The 17083-nt window shown below is 39.7% G+C and overlaps 1 protein-coding gene across 10 annotated transcripts in view; it reads left to right on the forward strand.

The window, feature by feature from the left end:
- The window catches only part of Btrc (beta-transducin repeat containing E3 ubiquitin protein ligase), a 166238-nt gene that overhangs the window by 23922 nt on the left and 125233 nt on the right, over positions 1–17083 (forward strand). For 5 of the 10 annotated variants that reach the window (XM_021649848.2, XM_021649880.2, XM_060390476.1 and 2 more), the window contains exon 2: positions 13966–14007. The exons of the other annotated variants lie outside the window; for them this stretch is intronic. In XM_021649848.2, the coding sequence (XP_021505523.1) occupies positions 13966–14007 (42 nt within the window). The remainder of the gene's footprint in view (positions 1–13965; positions 14008–17083) is intronic. 10 annotated transcript variants of the gene reach the window in all.

The raw sequence follows: 17083 nt of genomic DNA on the forward strand, positions 1-17083 counted from the left end.
TTTGCTTGTTTGTTCGTTTATTTATTTCTTCCTGACAGGGTTTCCCTGTGTAGCCTTGGCTGTCCTGTACACTTTGTAGACCACGCGGGCCTTGAGCTCACCGAAATCCGTCTGCCTTTGCCTCCCAGAGTGTTGGAGTTTCATGCATACGCCACTGTGCCCAGCTACATAGTAGTTTTTATTTTGCTAAGCAAATGGGGTTTTTCTTACCAACCTCTTAGGTCAGTATTTTCAATTTCCAAGACAAATATAACTGGCCGTTTATAGAGCTTTTAAAAATTTGTTTTGTGTGTATATATGTTTTGGCTGCAGGTGTGTATATGCACTCTGTGTGCTTGCTGAGGTCACAACAGGGCATTGGATCCTTTGGACTGGAGTTCTGGCTGTGAGCCACTGTGTGGGGGTTTAGATGGAATCTGAGTCTTCTGCAGGAAGCAGCAAGTGCTCTTAACTGCTGAACCAACTTCCTAGCCCATTGTCGAACTCTTGGAAGACTACCTGATGGCTCTTATTTGCTTTTTCGTTTGTTTCTTGAGACAGGATCTTACCTTGAAGCCCAGGCTGGCCTTGAGTTTGGAATTTTCCTTACCCAGAGTACAGGTTACAGGACAAGACAGAGAGGGTCCTGCCCATCTCCTCTCCGTCTCTAGGCATATGCATCTTCCTAAGGCTTCTGTTCCACCAGGCAGCTTGCAGACATTCTTTCTGCTGTGGATCCTGGATGGTGGCAGTGAGGGCTTGTGCCTCAGTCTCCAGTTGAGATATTTTATAAAAGGTCACAGTAGTTAGAGCAAGCATATTTTATATCTTTTAAGTCTTGTGGGTAGTTTAGATGCATTATTTCATACTCGTGTAAAAAGAAATAAATATAAATGATTATCACATGTTGAATTTTATTTTCAGTATTTAATGTTTTTTACCTAGAAAGTCTTTCCTGAAACAGTATGTGAAGAACATGGATTTCTTGACAGCATTCAGTTCAAATCCTTGACTTTGACCCAGAGTAAGAGTGAACAACTTCAATTTCCATACCCAGGAAGCAGAGCCTGTGGGATCTCGGAATCTCAGGCTAGCCTGGGCTATGTAAACCTTGTCTCAGAAACAACACCAAGGATGTGCTTATCTGTATGGTTAGTGGAGCCCCTGCTGGGATTCAGAGATTAGCCTGTGAGGGTAGACATGACATGGACAGCAGCATCATTTGAAGTCCTGGAAGATAGGTTTGAGATAGAAAGGTGGTTCTCAAACTTCAAGTGTGAGAGCTACTTTTTGGAAATTTATTACTTTGGAATATATATAAAGTTTGATCATCTTTGTGGCAAGAGGCCTAATATACTAAAATACTAAAATGTAGTGCTCTTACAGTTTTTCTTTTTTTTAATTTATTTTTTTTTATAAATTACAGTTTATTCACTTTGTATCCCAGCTGTAGCCCCCTCCCTCATCCACTCCTAATCCCATCCTCTCTCCCTCATCTCCTCCCATGCCCCTCCCCAAATCCTCCTCCCCTTCCCTCTGACCCTAGCATATCAGGTCTCGTCAGGACTGTCTTCCTCTGTGGCCTGGTAAGGCTGGCCCCCCTCCCTTGGGGGAAAGTCATCAACGAGACAGCCACTGAGTTCATGTCAGAGACAGTTGCTGTTACTGGTTTTTTAAAAAAATATTTAGGTTAATAAATTATTCAAGTCAATTTATGATAAATACAAACTAGGAAATTGGCTTCGTTTTTTTAGTATGGTTTCAGCTTTTTTGTTTGTTTGTTTGTTTGTTTGTGTTTATTTTGTTTTGATTTTTGAGACAGGGTTTCTCTATGTAGCCTTGGCTGTCCTGGACTCACTTTGCAGACCAGGCTGGCCTCACCTGCTTCTGCATCTCAGAGTGCTGGGATCACAGGCGTGTGTTTGCTTCAGCTTTTATCGGTCAGGCTTCACAGAATGCTCTTCATTCATCAGTATTAGTTGGAGTTGATTCAGAGAGAAGAAAAATGGCAAAATTGATATGTTCCTTAATTTGCTAAGTTTTACCAAAAAAAAAAAAGAAACTAAGAAACTTTCTATCTGCATCATAGCCTTCTAACCCATCTGAAAATTATTTTGAGCACCCATCCTAAGCAGTTCATACATATATTTGTGTCTGTTTGTGCACACTTAGCAAGCCATGTGGAGACCAGAGTTTGACTTTGAGTAGTGTCTTCTGTTGATCACCACCTTATTCCTTTGCATCTACCAACCTTGCTGTAGTCTCTGACTGGAGCTAATGTCTTGCTGCTTTGCCTAGGCTGAAGGGCCAGTGAGCGCTGGTTACTTGCGTCTGCCCCTCCCAGCAGCTGTGCCTAGCTTTTAGGGGTCAGGTGTCCAAATATGGGTTATCTTGCTTACAGAGCAGGCTGTTTACCCACTAAGCCTTTTCCCCTGCCCACAATGAAGGTTTTTGTTTGTTTATTTTCAACATACTAAAAGAGGACGGCAACAGAAGGCTCCACTTGCCATCCGTGCTTGTGGAACTCTTGAGTATTCTATATACCCTTTTATTGATAAGTGACACTTGACCATCTAAGGTCAGACCAAGGGAACCATTGTCAGTCCATATCATGAAAATTAGAAAAGATTACCAGCAACTGCCACCTCTCCTGCGCTCTTGCCACACAGTGCATTTCCGATTAGCTTGAGACTTTATTTTAAAATCAAGCCAAAACTAGAGAGATGGCTCAGCTTGTTGAGGTGTGTCTTGGGCTGTGTAACTCTATCTCTATGAGATCTGATGTTTTCTTCTGGCCACCAAGAGCACCCACTTGCACGTGGAGACACCACACACACACACACACACACACACACACACACACACACCTTTTTTTTTTTTTAAGATTTATTATATATACATTGTTCTGCCTGCACACCACAAGAGGGCACCAGATCCCATTGTAGATGGTTGTGAGCCACCATTGGTTGCTGGGAATTAAAATCAGGACCTCTGGAAGAGCAGCCAGTGCACTTAACCTCTGAGCCATCTCCAGCCCCCTAAAATAAAATCTTGAAAACCAACCAACAAATAAAAAAACCAAGCCAACTAAGCAAATAAACAATAAAATAGAAAGTGAACTTGTAGAAATGATTGCTATGAAAAACCTTAAATTTGTTTTTCATTCTCAGGTTTGGTTAAGTAAATTATAATTTTCAGTTCATTGCATTCTACAAACTTTATTAAATTATATAAGCTGTGATTAAAATGAAAATATGCCTTGTTAATATGTGAAAATCATCTCTAGCAAAAATAGTACAATCTTATAAATAATCTTCTCTATGCCTGCAGGGAACTAATGGGAAATTTAGTAGTGTTTGCATATTTTTCCCTTAAATAGGAGTACTATTTCTGTTTTATTTGTAAGCAGTAACTATTTGTGTCTTGCTGCTTACATGTATATGGCTGTTTACAGGACTGTTGGGGGGTATTTTATCTTTGAGCTGATAAGGGATCTAAATTTAGTGATTAAAGATATTCATGATAGACCTTTTAAGAAATCTTTCCTCTCATCTACTTTCCTTCCTTCATTTTTTCTCTAAGTGCACACGTGGAGGTATGAGTGTGCTCGTGGAAGCCAGAGGGCACCTGGAGAGGCTGGTTCTTTCCTTCCACCCTGTGAGAACTGGAGATCAAACCCAGTTTGCATGCTTGGCAGCAAGCACCTTCACTTTCTGAACCATCTTGCTTGCTTCAAAATAATATTGTAATTTTATATTGCTAATTTTGAACAATAATTGCCTTTGACCTTTTCTGAGTGCCTTTTTTATGTGTGAGATTTTGTAAACACTATGCTGTGTTTAAACTGTAAGTTTCTGTGAATATGAGGTTAAATGGTGGTTAGCAAGTAGCCTACTTCTGTTTTTGTGGTACTCATAGCAAGCGAAGGTGGATTAGTACAGCAGAGGTTTGGAACTGCCTTTATTTCTTTTTATTTTTTTTAATTTTTCTTTATATTTGTTTATTTTTTCTGTGTTTTATTTGCATGTGTGTATATGCAGCATGTGTATTTCTGGTGCTTATAGAAGTCAGAAGAGAGCCATTAGCTACCCTGAACACTTCCCCCAAACCCTTTGGTTTTTCCAGACAGGGTTTCTCTGTGTAGCTCTGGCTGTCCTAGAACTCGCTTTGTAGACCAGGCTGGCCTCAAACTCAGAGTTCTGGGATTGAAAGTGTGTATACCACTCTGCTTGGCTTTTCCCTAGAACTTGTAAGTACAGAACCACTCTCCAGCCCCTTCACTGTATTTACGATTCTTCTACTTTGGGACAGGTATTAGTGGACACTTGCTTGCAGCTTATAATTGCAGTGGTGTTGCTATGTTGTTTTATTATTTTATTTTATTTTGAGACAGGGTTTCTCTGTGTAGCCTTGGCTGTCCTGGACTCCCTTTTTAGACCAGGCTGTCCTTGAACTCAGAGATCCTGCTGCCTCTGCCTCCCTGAGTGCTTGGTAATAAAGGTGTGGGCCACCATGCCTGATATGGTGTTGCTATGTTTTGATTGGAGAACTATGTACTAAAATTAGTCACTGTTACCTATAACCGGGTTTAATAAGATAGTTGTTATTGCTGCTTATTTATTTTTAATTTAAAATATTGTAATTAAAAATTAAGTTAGGGGCTGGAGAGATGGCTCAGAGGATAAGAGCACTTGCCTGAGGACCTGGGTTCAATTCCCAGCACCCACATGGCAGCTCACCACTGTTTACAAATCCAGTTCTGGGGGATCCAATACCCTAACACACATGCAGGCAATACACCAATGCACTTAAAATAAAAATTAAATTAGAATTTTAAAACCCACTTTTTTATGTGTATGGGTGTTTTGCCTGCCTGTATGTCTTTGTAGCACATGCGTGCAGTGTCTACAGAGGCCAGGAGAGGGTGTTGGATCCCCTGGAACTACAGATACAGATGGTTAATTGCCGTGTGTTTGCTGGGAATCAAATCCCTGGGCCTCTGGAAGAGCAGCCAGAGCTCTTACCTACTGAGCCATCTCTCCAGCCTTTAGATGTTGTTTAGTTTTATATGATGAAAGTACTTATGAAAGTAACACTTCCAAGATTTTAAAATTTGGTGATAGATATTTAATTAAAATTCCTTCATAAATTCCATTATTTGTTTTCTTTATAGGGAAATCCAGTGTCTTTAAGAGCACAGTCCCAAAACAAAGTTGTTACATATTGGAGAAAAGCAGAATGATGGTGTTGTTATGGCAACTCAAATGGGGAAAATGAAAAACGCAGATAAGCTTCATCCTGTTGTCATAGTAACCATAGTTGTGAAAATGATTAAGGCTGGTTGAGGAAGGGTATATTACAGCTTTAGTCTGCTGAAAGTAGGTAGTGAAATCAAAGATGGGAAAATGGTTTTAAACACAAGCAGATCTGGTGCCCTAAGTTGCTCGTACCATTGTATACAGACTGCTCTTGGTTCTTGCAGATGATATTTGTTGTCTCATATCATAATGGCCCAAGGGAAAGGTGTATATAGTAACTCTGTGAAGAGGCTGTGAATAAGTCTTTTTGTTGGCAAGTTAGAAAGAAATCAAAGTTAGAAATTTTTGTTCCTAAAATGATTTTTTAAGTATTATTTTTCTCCAGTTTTCTTTTACCATTTTCTTCATTTCTCAGTGCTTAATTTTCATACTTTCTTGCTGTAACATTTTATTCATAAATAGTAAACTGTAACACAAATACCTAAGGTTATTAGTAGTTTATAAAACATTAGGTGCAGTATTTTGATTGCTTATGAACAGATAGATGGATTTGATGGTAAAAGGTATGCATCGTAATGGATGTAAAAAATAATTTTAGCTTTGTCTTTCAAACTTTGTAATAAAAGCTTACATGTAATTTTAAATGCCATTATTTCTTTCACATCTTCTATTCATGCATCAAAGCAAAAATGCTTCATCCACCAGAGTGGAGACGTGTTAGGAATAAGCCTGATGGAAGCTGTGTTCTTTGTTCAGCAGCTGGCTGCTTGCACAGGTTTCTGTGGTAATGGAATTGGCATCTCTGTATGAGAGTATCGATCCTGCTTCATAGGTGTGGTGTACAAAGTCGGCCCGTTACAGTGTGTTAAAGTATTTGAGAGCAGTTTATATTACAAATGAGATGGAGGGAGATGGAGTTCTGCAAGACTAGGTATGGACACATGCTGTAAATATCCATAGAACTGTAGATTATTTTTCTAAAAATTCACATCTAAATGCTCATATTTCCACCCACATTTCATTGCAAATAACTGACCATTAACCTGAGCTGGAGCTGCTTACTCTACTGTCATCCCTCTTACCCTTGAGTACAGGTTTATGGATAAACTCTGTTGAAGCAAAGTTAGTGAAGTTTTACATAGAAATAAAGCATTGTACATGCTCCAGATTTAAGAGCAAATGCTTAAATGATCTCTCCTGCTCTTTCTCTCTGGAAAAGGACAGTGCAAATCTAGAACATACATGGTACAGGCGTCCCAAGAGAGAGAATCATCTAGGTCTGTGTGTGTGTGTGTGTGTGTGTGTGTGTGTGTGTGTGGTTTCTGAAGTTTTTTTTTTTTTTTTTTTTTTTTTTTTTTTTATTAATCAAAAAAGACTGCATAGTTCTGGAATTACCTATGTAGACCAAACTGGCCTTGAATTTGCAGTGATTCTTCTGCTTGTCCTGGGTGCACCAACGTTACCCAGCCTTGAATTATTTACGTATTCTAAATAAGTCTAACAGAATCTCACATAGCCTAGGTTGTTCTTGATTTACTATATAGCTCAGTCTGGCGCTCCCTTCCTATCCTCTTTTTCTTTCTCCTTCCCTTCTCCTCTCTCTCTCTTCATCTCCTCCCTCTCTGTGTCCCTCCCTCTCCCAAATCCTGCCTGGTTTGGAACTTAGTATGGCTTCTCACTAAAGGAGATCTGAGTGCTATGCTGAGATTAAAGGCTTGTACCTGACAGCCTTGAACTTTCTGGGGGCAGGTGGGTTGGGTTCCAAGACAGGGTCTCACATGTAGCTCTTGCTGTCCTGGAACTTGCTGTGTAGACTAGGCTGGCCTCATACTCACAAAAGTTTAGAGAGCAGCCCTAAACTTTTGATCCTCTTGACTCCCACTTTCAAATACTGGTACTATGAGTATGTACTACCTCCAGCTTTAGTTATTTTTTTTTATTTTTTTAACATTCCCCTTCAAATTCATGGCCTTTAAAAAATATTGTTATTTGTCTGTCCCTAAATCCATAAATCCAACCTGCTCATACATGTTTTCAGGGCTGACCATTTGGTCTTAGATGACCAGTTGGTGTGCTTTTCCTAGGGGAAGACTGTTTCTCCTAATCTCAGCTTTTCTTAGTTCCCTGCAGTTCTTTGTGTAGACTTGAGGCCTTATGAACTTTCCTTGTCCATGTTAGTATGTCCGTTTGTTCTTCCTTGTTCAGGTCATATATATTCAGCCATGTTGGTGAGACGTCATGGGTGTAGCTTCTTACATTACTAAGAGACACAGTCTCACAGCAAACTTCCCTGTTTCTCTGGCTCTTCCGATTTCTCTGCCACCTCTTAATGTTTCCTAAGCCTAAACTGCAGGAATTCTGTTGTAGATGTATCAACTGGGCCTGGACTGTACAATTCTGCATTTGATGAGTTGTGGTTTTCTGTTAATGGTCTCCATCTATTGCAAAGAGAAGTTTCCCTGGGGAGGGGTCAGGACTAGACTTCTGTGGGTATAAAGACAGATAGACAGACATTTAGATATAGTTGGGGATTATGTTGGCTTAGGAAAATGGCAGTTGTTGATTCTCCAAGAGCGAAGTCTTATGCTGAGGAGTTGGCTAGGTTTCCAGTACCAGGTGTGATTTCTCTTTTGGACAGGTCTTAAGTCCAGTTATAGAGCTGTTGGGTGTGTGTTGGAAGAGAAATCTTCTAAGGTAATTTGTAAACCTGTATAAACACATCTGATGCAGGTTTTAAAATTGGTTTTCTGAAAGTGGATGATATCGGGATGTGTATTTGAGATGCATCTTGGCTTACGATAAACTGAACTGGAAGATGGAGTTCTTTATTTTCCTTGAAGAAAGATTATTAGGTATACTCCGCACTCTCCATTTCACCGTTTCTTGTCACATTTCACTTGCTTCAGAAATACTCATTTCATATCCTTCTTTTGAATATGTAACTCTTAATATTAATGTCCTGAGAGAGGAGATTTCTTATCTAACCTCAGTAATAACCACAACATCACAAAAAATGTCCTCACAACACATCAAACAATCAGATAGGCAATAAATCTATTCTCCTGCTAAATTCCAAACCCTGGATGGGGAGGGTAGATGATGTTCATATTTGTTACTTACCAGGAAACATGACACTTGGTCTTGGAAATGGTTATTTATTTCATATACTGTGGCTGCCAATCAGTCAGCTATTTCCAAATAGTGGAGTAAACACTGCTGAAAATGAGTTTCTTTTCTCTGTGGTACGCAGGAAATCAGGTGTGATGCAGTTGTCTTTATTTATGTAGCCATTTATTTTTTTTCTAATGAGGAGGTAATTTTCTTTTCTCTTCTCCACAAAAGTTAAGGGGCACCCGAGAGAGCTGGGAGACTTGGTCTGCAGTCATTGAAATACTATTTGATACCAGGTGATCCTTTCAGGAGCAGATACCATCCTTAGGAGAGATCCCAGGCAGTACCCTTTGGGCTTCCCCAGCTCATTCACCGAGGAGCTGCTCCTCAGGTCACTCAAGGGTTTGACTTCTTTTTCTGGAAAGAATCTTACTGTGGTTGCTTTTGCTGCCTTTGCCTGGTGGGGAGAGACAAGGCCCTGATATAGTACCAGCCTGTCCTCCAGCCCTGCGGAGGCCTGGCAGTGGCTGTGAGCAAATATGTAAGCCCATCAGTGGGAAAGTGTTGGTAAAGCCTTTCTCTGCAGTGGAAGATGGCCGCCTCTTCTGTTTTTTCCTATAGCTATAGCCCAGATTTCTTTTTTCTGTTCTCTCCTCTTTGCATTTCTGCCCTGTCTTCCGTCTTTCAGGAATACATACAGCCTAACCTTCCCAGTGACTGCAGTGATCATTGGAAGGGTGTGTATAGGCCAACTTTGCATTATTAAAAACTTCAGCTGGTGGCCTACTTATTTCAAGTAATATTTAATGCAATACATTTTAGGATAGTAAAAGAATTTGAACAGTTCTTTGGGGCTTCTTGCAATAAGATTTGACTTTTTGTTTGTTTGTTTGTTTGTTTTGTTTTGTTTTGTTTTTCAAGACAGAGTTATTCTGTGTATCTGTGTAGCCGGGGCCATCCTGGAATTCACTCTAGATTAGGCTAGCCCTCAACTCACAGAGATCTGCCTGCCTCTGCCTCCCAAGTGCTGGGATTAAAGGTGTGCCCCACTACTGCCTGGCTTGACTTGATTTTTTTTTTTTAAGTACATTGTTATTTATTATTTAAGTACATAATTTATTTATTATTATTTTATGTATATTGGTATTTTGACTGTACGTATGCCAAATACTGTTTGATAACAGGTGTATCAAACCTGTGTGATGGTGTCAGATCCCCTGGAACAGGAGTTACAAACACTTGTGAGCTGCCATGTGGGTGCTGGGAATTGAACCCAGCTCTTCTGGAAGAACAGCTAGTGCTCTTAACTGCTGAGCCATCTCTCCAGCCCTTGACTTGAATTTAATATGGTTAAATTCCAAATAAGTTTTTGTGGTTATTAAACAAAAAAAACTTAGTAATCTGAGTCAGTTGCACATTTGTTATGACTAAGAAAAGGAGCATTTAAAAAATACAGGAAGCCTGTAATCCCAGTACTCAGGGAGGCAGAGGCAGGCAGATCTCTGTGAGTTCGAAGGCAGCCCGGTCTACGAAGGGAGTCCAGGACAGCCAAGGCTACACAGAGAAACCCTGTCTCGAAAAACGAAACAAAACAAAACAAATAGGAACAAGAACAAAAGCAGGTAATTTTTAAATGGCATGTCAAAGAAAGTATAAATAAACAGAACTTTTGTTCTCTAATAAGAGAAATAAGATACTGTCTGTCTCTGTTCCTACATTTGTCATCAGGCTTATTTTCCTGTATATGTGTATTTAAAGGTGTGTGTGTGTGTGTGTATCTGCAGGGGAGACTGGCTCTCGCAATGTAGCTCTGACCTGGAACTCCCTATGTCTAGCCTCAATTTAACAAAAATCTGTTTCCACCTCCTGAGTGCTGGGACTAAAGGGTGGGCTAACATACCTAGCAGAATGTCTTAAAAAAAACAAGACTCATATATATCTCATGCTGGCCTATAGCTGAAGAGGACCTTGACCTTCTTATAATCTCACTCTTCTCCTGTTTTGGGATTACAGGTGTGTGCCACTGCACAGTTTATAAGGTGCTGGGAATGGAACACAGGCTCCCTGAATACTAGGCAAATAGTCTTCCAAACAGCCTAAGTCCCTAGCCCCAAAATGACTGTTTTAGTATTGAAAACATTCTGTCTCTAGATAGTGCTACAATGCCCTGTTGCCTGCTAACGTTTAATATTTTATCTAATTTTAAAAAATAGTTCTTATTTTATTCTTTCAAAATGGACAGTCTTAATTTCTATGCTTCCCGGTTTCTTTACTCTTAAAATGTTTCTAACAGTTCCTTACAGATAAAGTTCCACATCTGTAGTTGAAGTCAGCATTCTAATGCAGATATTTATAATACCAGTTAATTTCACCACAAAGCTTGGGTAGATAGAAAGGGAGGAAAATCCCCTCATAAGGAGGGGGAAAGTGGCTCCCTGTGCTTCCTTAGAGCATTAAAATTCAAGCCTGGCTACCTTCTAAAACATTTGTTCATTGTTATTTATTAAGGACACAATTAGTCAGATATAACTGTCTGATAAACTAGAATTTTGAACAAACAAATGCTTTAAAATTCTAATAACTGTGCATAACCAGTAAATTATTCTTACTTGAATTTCCTCGGCTGTGCAGAGGAAGGTTCCTAAGTACATAATTGCATAAGAGAGCCCCCCAGCTTCCAGAGGAGCCATTCCAGTGAATTGTGTAAATAATATGCTTTAAAAACACAATCTCCTCATATATGAATTTAGATTTTTCCAGATATGGAGTAGCTTTGCACCTGTGAGACTAGAGCACAGCCCTAAAAAGGCCTTCCTAATTATGAGCTTACTAGAGAGACTGGAATGACCCAAAGCAAATTAATACATAGATTTTTTTTCAACTTTCTATAAAAACATTTTTGCTTGTTCTGCTTTAGTACAGAAAACAAAAGATCTTCAATTCCCACTGGCAAGAGGGAAGAGCCCTCGTATATACAAAAATATCTTTTTGATAATAACATTCTAATTTTTTCAGTTGCCAAATACTTGTGTTTTTCCTTCCTTCCTTCCTTTCTTTGGTTCTTTCTTTCTTATTAACATAACTTACATCTGACACTTGGATAAGTTTACTGTAAGATTTTCCAAAACTGGGGAAATGTGGGCAGCAAAGATCAGAGGAGTTCAAGGTCCTCATTGGTTTCAGGCCAACCTGGGATACGTGAAACCCTGTCTTTAAAAAAAAGTTTTATGTCAGTTGTACAGTGATCTATGTGTACTAAAGTAGGCAAGGCTTTGCAAGGTTATGATAACAACAAATGAATTTTATGGCCATATCAAATTAGCGACATTTAATCCTAATTTCTACAGCATTGTCTTTCTTTTCATTTTGTAGCCTATACTGGCCTTAAATCTGCAGTAACCCTCCTGCTTCCCAAGTACCACCCGCACAGAGCCTTCCAAACGTTTATAATGATTCCATGTGGGAACTGGCCAGGTGTAGTGGCACACACCTTTAATCCCACACACTGGAAGCAGGTGTAGGTGGACTCTGTGAGTTTAAGGCCAGTTTGGTCTACATAGTGAGTTACAGGACAACCAGGCTAACATAATAGACAGATCCTGTGTCAAAAACAAGCAAGCAAACAAACAAAAGATGTAGGGCTGGAGAGGTGGCTCTTAGTGGTTAAAAGCACTTTGCTGGAGGACCTGTGCTTAGTTCTCAGAACCCACATGGTTGCCCACAACCATGTAAGTATAGTTCCAGGGGATCTAATACCTTCTTCTGTCTTCCATAGATACCGGGAACTCAGGTGATACACAGACACACATGGAGGCAAAACATCTATACACAGAAAAAGAAATCACAAAAACACTTGTAGAACACTTTAAAATGTTCAAGTATCAAGTTGCCTAATTCCTCTTTCAATAAGGACGGACAGCTCTTAAAGGATACAGAGAACTAAAGGGAAGATATATAGTTAGGTCCCATAAGGACTAGAGTCAGGTATAAAATGTCTTTAGATCCCAAGACAATGATTTTCTCATCTAGGATAGTTCTTACTTGGGCTTGGTTTATAGTCCTTGTAATATGTTGCTGGATTTTGTCAGTATTTTGTTGAGGTTTTTTGCTTGTATGTTGCTAAGAGATAGTGATTTGTAATCTTCATTCTGCTGTTGTTGAGTTTTGAGTTCATCCAACAAGTTTTAATTTTTTTTTTTTGAGACAGGAAAAAGAATTGTTTAGTGCTTTCTAAATGTTCATAAATGTTCAGATGTGGGCACCTTTGTAGATGAGGCTGGCCTTGAACTCTCACCTTGCCTCTGCCTTCCCAAGTGCTAGGATTAAAGTTGTACAACACCATGCCCGCCCTAAACTTCTTTCTTTTCCTTCCTTCCTTCCTTCCTTCCTTCCTTCCTTCCTTCCTTCCTTCCTTCCTTCCTTTTCTTTCTTCTTTCATCACATTATAACCTGATCTACTTATTTTCAATTCTTATGTTTCCATTTGCTTTTCTATTGTTTCTTTGCTAGTACTTTTTATTTCAAGAATGTTTACACTTAGTTACTGGAACATTTTTATTGTCGCTATATTAATGTTTTTACAATTTATTTTAATATCTCTGTCAATTTGACATTGGCATTGCTGTTAGAAGCTGAAAATTTCCCCTTCGGTATGCCAATTTGGTTTGCCATTGGCATTTTTTGTTGTTTTGTATTTTTTAGATCCATCCATCCATCCATCCATCCATCTATCCATCCATCCATCCCATCCATCCTACCCATCCTAAAGCATTCTGCCTGTGCACCAGATCTCAGTATAGATGGTTGTGAGCCACCATGTGGTTGCTGGTAATTAAACTCAGGACCTCTGGAAGAGCAGCCACCGCTGTTAACCTCTTAGCCATCTCTCCAGCCTCCTACATGTTATTCTAATCTCATTAAAAATGGTTATATTTTTGCTGTCCACAGTGGTGCAAACCTGTAATCTCAGTGCTTAGAGAAGGCTATGAGAAGAGGATTATGAGTTTGTGCGTTTACTGTGTATCCCATAAAGAAAGCCTGTGCAATCGACATTGAGACTTACTCTGTAAATGATACTTTGTGGCCACCATGGATCTGGTTAGTGGTCTGTCTTATATTTCAGTTCTGAGAGTCTTCAGCTTGCTTGTTTGAGTTACAGGCACCCATTTGGGGTAAACACTGGAGTTTAGTAGCTCTTAATAAGATTGCTTTCCTGGTGTCTTTCCCACAATCTAAGGGTCACTGTTGTCTGGTTTCTTAGGGACTTATTTCAGTCCTGTATCTAGAAAGGCAAGGCTGTATTTAAACCTGAAACTGCTAATGTGTGTGGGAGTAAAAATGATGAAAGTAATAAGGGTCAGAGGCTGAGGCTGGGGGGTGACAGAAACTGGGAGTCTTTGCCTCTCCCTTTTTCAACAAAGGCCTCTATTTCAGAGTTTTGGGTTCTTGTGGGTCTTTGTTTCTATGGTGACTTTTGTCCTGGGATGGCATAGAGAGAATGCAGAGAATTTAAAGAAAAATGTGAGGTTCTCATTCTCTCAAGATTACAAAACTTGAACTAAAATCAGGCTTTTTCTGGAGCCCTTTACCTACACTGATGCTCACTTTTGGGTTTCAGGCTGCAGTTCCGGCTGGTGGATATTGGAGGAATAATAAAAAGGTAAATCTATTGTTGGTTCAGTATTATGTTAAGGTCTTCTTCCTCACCCACTTGCTAATGTTTACTTTCCAGAGTCCTCCATAGTTGCTCCATGTGTTCTGCCCGTTTGTGTTAGCTGCATTCAGTGGGAGGGGCAGGAGGAGCGCATTGTGGCCTGCATGGAACCAGGGACCCGCTAGTCCCTTTCTCCTTGGCATCCATGCCGTGCGGCAGCACATTGTGCAGCTTCAGTTCTGAACTAACGTCACGGTCCACCTTAAGGTCTGTCATGGTAACAAGAGTGCTTAAGGCATACGCTACTGTACTGGACGGCTGCAGTGCCTAAGCTTAAACCGTCAGGCCAAGTTCGTTTACTTCAGTCTTCATTTCAAGTACCTGAAGGGTATGTGTCAAACTCTCAAACTATGCTTACAGAATTGTATGTTCTCTTCCCTCCCTCCCTCCTTTTCTTTTGTGCATGATACTGATTTTTGGGTCTCACACATGGTAGATAAGTGTTCCTCCACTGAGCTATATCCCCTATTTTGCTTCCTATCATTTAGAAGTTTTTTTAATTAGAAGACTGTACTGCTTTTAAATTTTGAAGCAATTTTAAAGATGTGGAAAAAAAAAATCACATTTTTATAATGTATTTTGACCCAGTGTACTTTATCATTTCAACATGAATTCAGTGTTAAATTGTTGAAGGTGTTTTACTTTTACAAAAAAATTCACTGGGTGTTTAAACAGCTATATTTGGAATATGTCATCATTCAAGTGCACTGTAGCCATGTATACTAGCGTTTTGTATTGTGCAGTGTGTAGACATACACACACACCTAAATGTAGATAATGACATGATTAAACATGATTGGGGGGAGGTTGTTTCAAAACAGGGTTTCCCGGTGTAGCCTTGGCTGTCCTTTGTAGACCAGGCTGTCCTTGAACTCAGTGATCCGCCTGCCTCTGCCTCCTCCTGTTGGCATAGTATGAATTTTTTAATAGTTCATATATTATTTTTTTTAAGATCAGACTCTTGCAGTGTAGCCCCGGGTAGCTTTGAACCCGTCTTTCTGTTTCAGCTTTCTGAGTCTGTGAGCCCTAGTTGTTCACTTCCATGTTCTGTAATATGCATTTAAACCGTTAATTACAATTACGTGTCCACAATCTCTAATTCTAGGATATTTCCATTATGCCATGTAAAATGTATTATCTGTTACACAGGTTCTTTTGTTTCTGCCTCCAGCAATTGCCAGTCAGCATTCTATTTTTCCTGTTCTATGTATTTTGTATTTTGTTTCTGGCTTCTTTTACTTAGCATAATACCTTTTGGGTTCATCCACATTATAGCATGTGTCAGTTTTATTCACTCATTATTGGTAAATATCTAGGCCATTTACACCTTTTGACTCTTTTGAAAAATACTGCTGTGAACATGTGTGCACATGTGTGACTGGGTGCTTATTCTTGATGTTTTCATGTATGTGAATGAGTAAGTGGAGTTGCTAGGCTAGTCCTGCAGTTACAGTTACCCTTTTGAGATTTACCAAACTGGTTTCCACACAATTTTTAAATTAATTTATGTTTATTTTATGTACATTGATATTCTGCCTGAACATGTATCTGCATGAGGCTGTCAGATCCCTTGGAACTGGAATTATAGACAGTTGTGAGTTGCCGTGTGGGTGCTGGGAATTGAGCCCGGGGCCTTTGGAAGACCCGCTGGTGCTTTTAACTGCTGAGTCATCGCTCCAGCCTCCTGGTTTCCACAGTTTTTGAACTATTTTCTCTTTCCACCAGCAACATGTTAAGGGTTCCTGTTTGGGGTTCCCCATGCATTGTAGGTTAGTTTCTGTGTGGAACTGTTTTGTACTTTGATCTAGGCTCCAGCATACCAAGGCACCGCAGCGTGCTTCTCTCCTGAAGTGACTGATGGACTCTAGTGGTTTTTAAGTTGCCACCCTACTTGGATGTGAAATGTACGTTCTGATATTCATTTTCCTGATGTTGAACAATCTTTTCACCTGTTTGATCATTTGCATATCCTTGTGGAGCTGTGCTTCTCCACCTCCTAACGCTGTGACCTTATATAGATCCTCATGGTGAGGTGACCCCAACCGTAGAATTATTTTGTCGTTACTTTGTATCTGTGATTTTGCTACTGTTATAATTGTGATGTAAATATCTGTGTTTTCTGATGATCTTAGACAATCCCTGTGAAAGGGTTGTTCAACCCCTAAAGAGGTCACGACTCACAGGTTGAGTACCATTGTCATAGAGAAATACCTTAGGTTTGTTTGTTTGTTTGTTTTTTGTCCACCAACCCCATTTTAAAATTGGGTTACTTGGCTTTTGTTGTTATTGCCGAATTATAAAAGTTCTCAAGCTTCTGTACTCAGGCAATCCTCCTGTCTCAGCCTCCAGAGTATTCCTCCTAAGAACTTTATTTTACCTTCTCTTCCTCCTCCTCCTCTTGTTACTTTGTGGATTAAATTCAGTGCTTCATACATGCAAGGCAAACTTTTTATTTTGCAAAAAGTTATTTGTGTTTGTACCACATACACATGTGCGCACATCTGTGTAGTCTAGAGAACAACCTCACTTCTTGACCCCTTCACCTAATTCTTTGAGGCAAGGTCTCTGGTTGGTTAGCCAGGAACACACCATAGGCTGGCTGGTCAGTGAGCTCAGGGCTCTGCCTAGCTCCACTTTTCTAGCCTGCTATTGCAAGCACATACTCACATGTTTAGCTTTTTATGTGGGTGTTGAGGATCAAGCTCAGGGCCTCATGCTTCTACAAGCATTTTATTTACTGAGTTACTCACATAGCACCCCAAAACTCTTTATAAATTTTGGATAACAGACCCTATTAAATACATGCTTTGTTAAATGTTTGCCTTGCAAAACAATATGTACCTAGAATTATCCATCTCCTTTAAAGAATTTCTTTTCACGCTTAGTATTTCTATTTTCTACTCTATATTTTTGTCATGTCTTCCTTCTATGTGTGTAATAAACACTGCACTTTATTAATTTTGCTTGATTTATGTGTATGTATGTTTTGTGTCTGTGTTTGTGCATACGCAGGTGTCAGTGT

Source organism: Meriones unguiculatus, chromosome 1 (genome assembly GCF_030254825.1).
Source record: "Meriones unguiculatus strain TT.TT164.6M chromosome 1, Bangor_MerUng_6.1, whole genome shotgun sequence".
Taxonomy (NCBI): Eukaryota; Metazoa; Chordata; class Mammalia; order Rodentia; family Muridae; genus Meriones; species Meriones unguiculatus.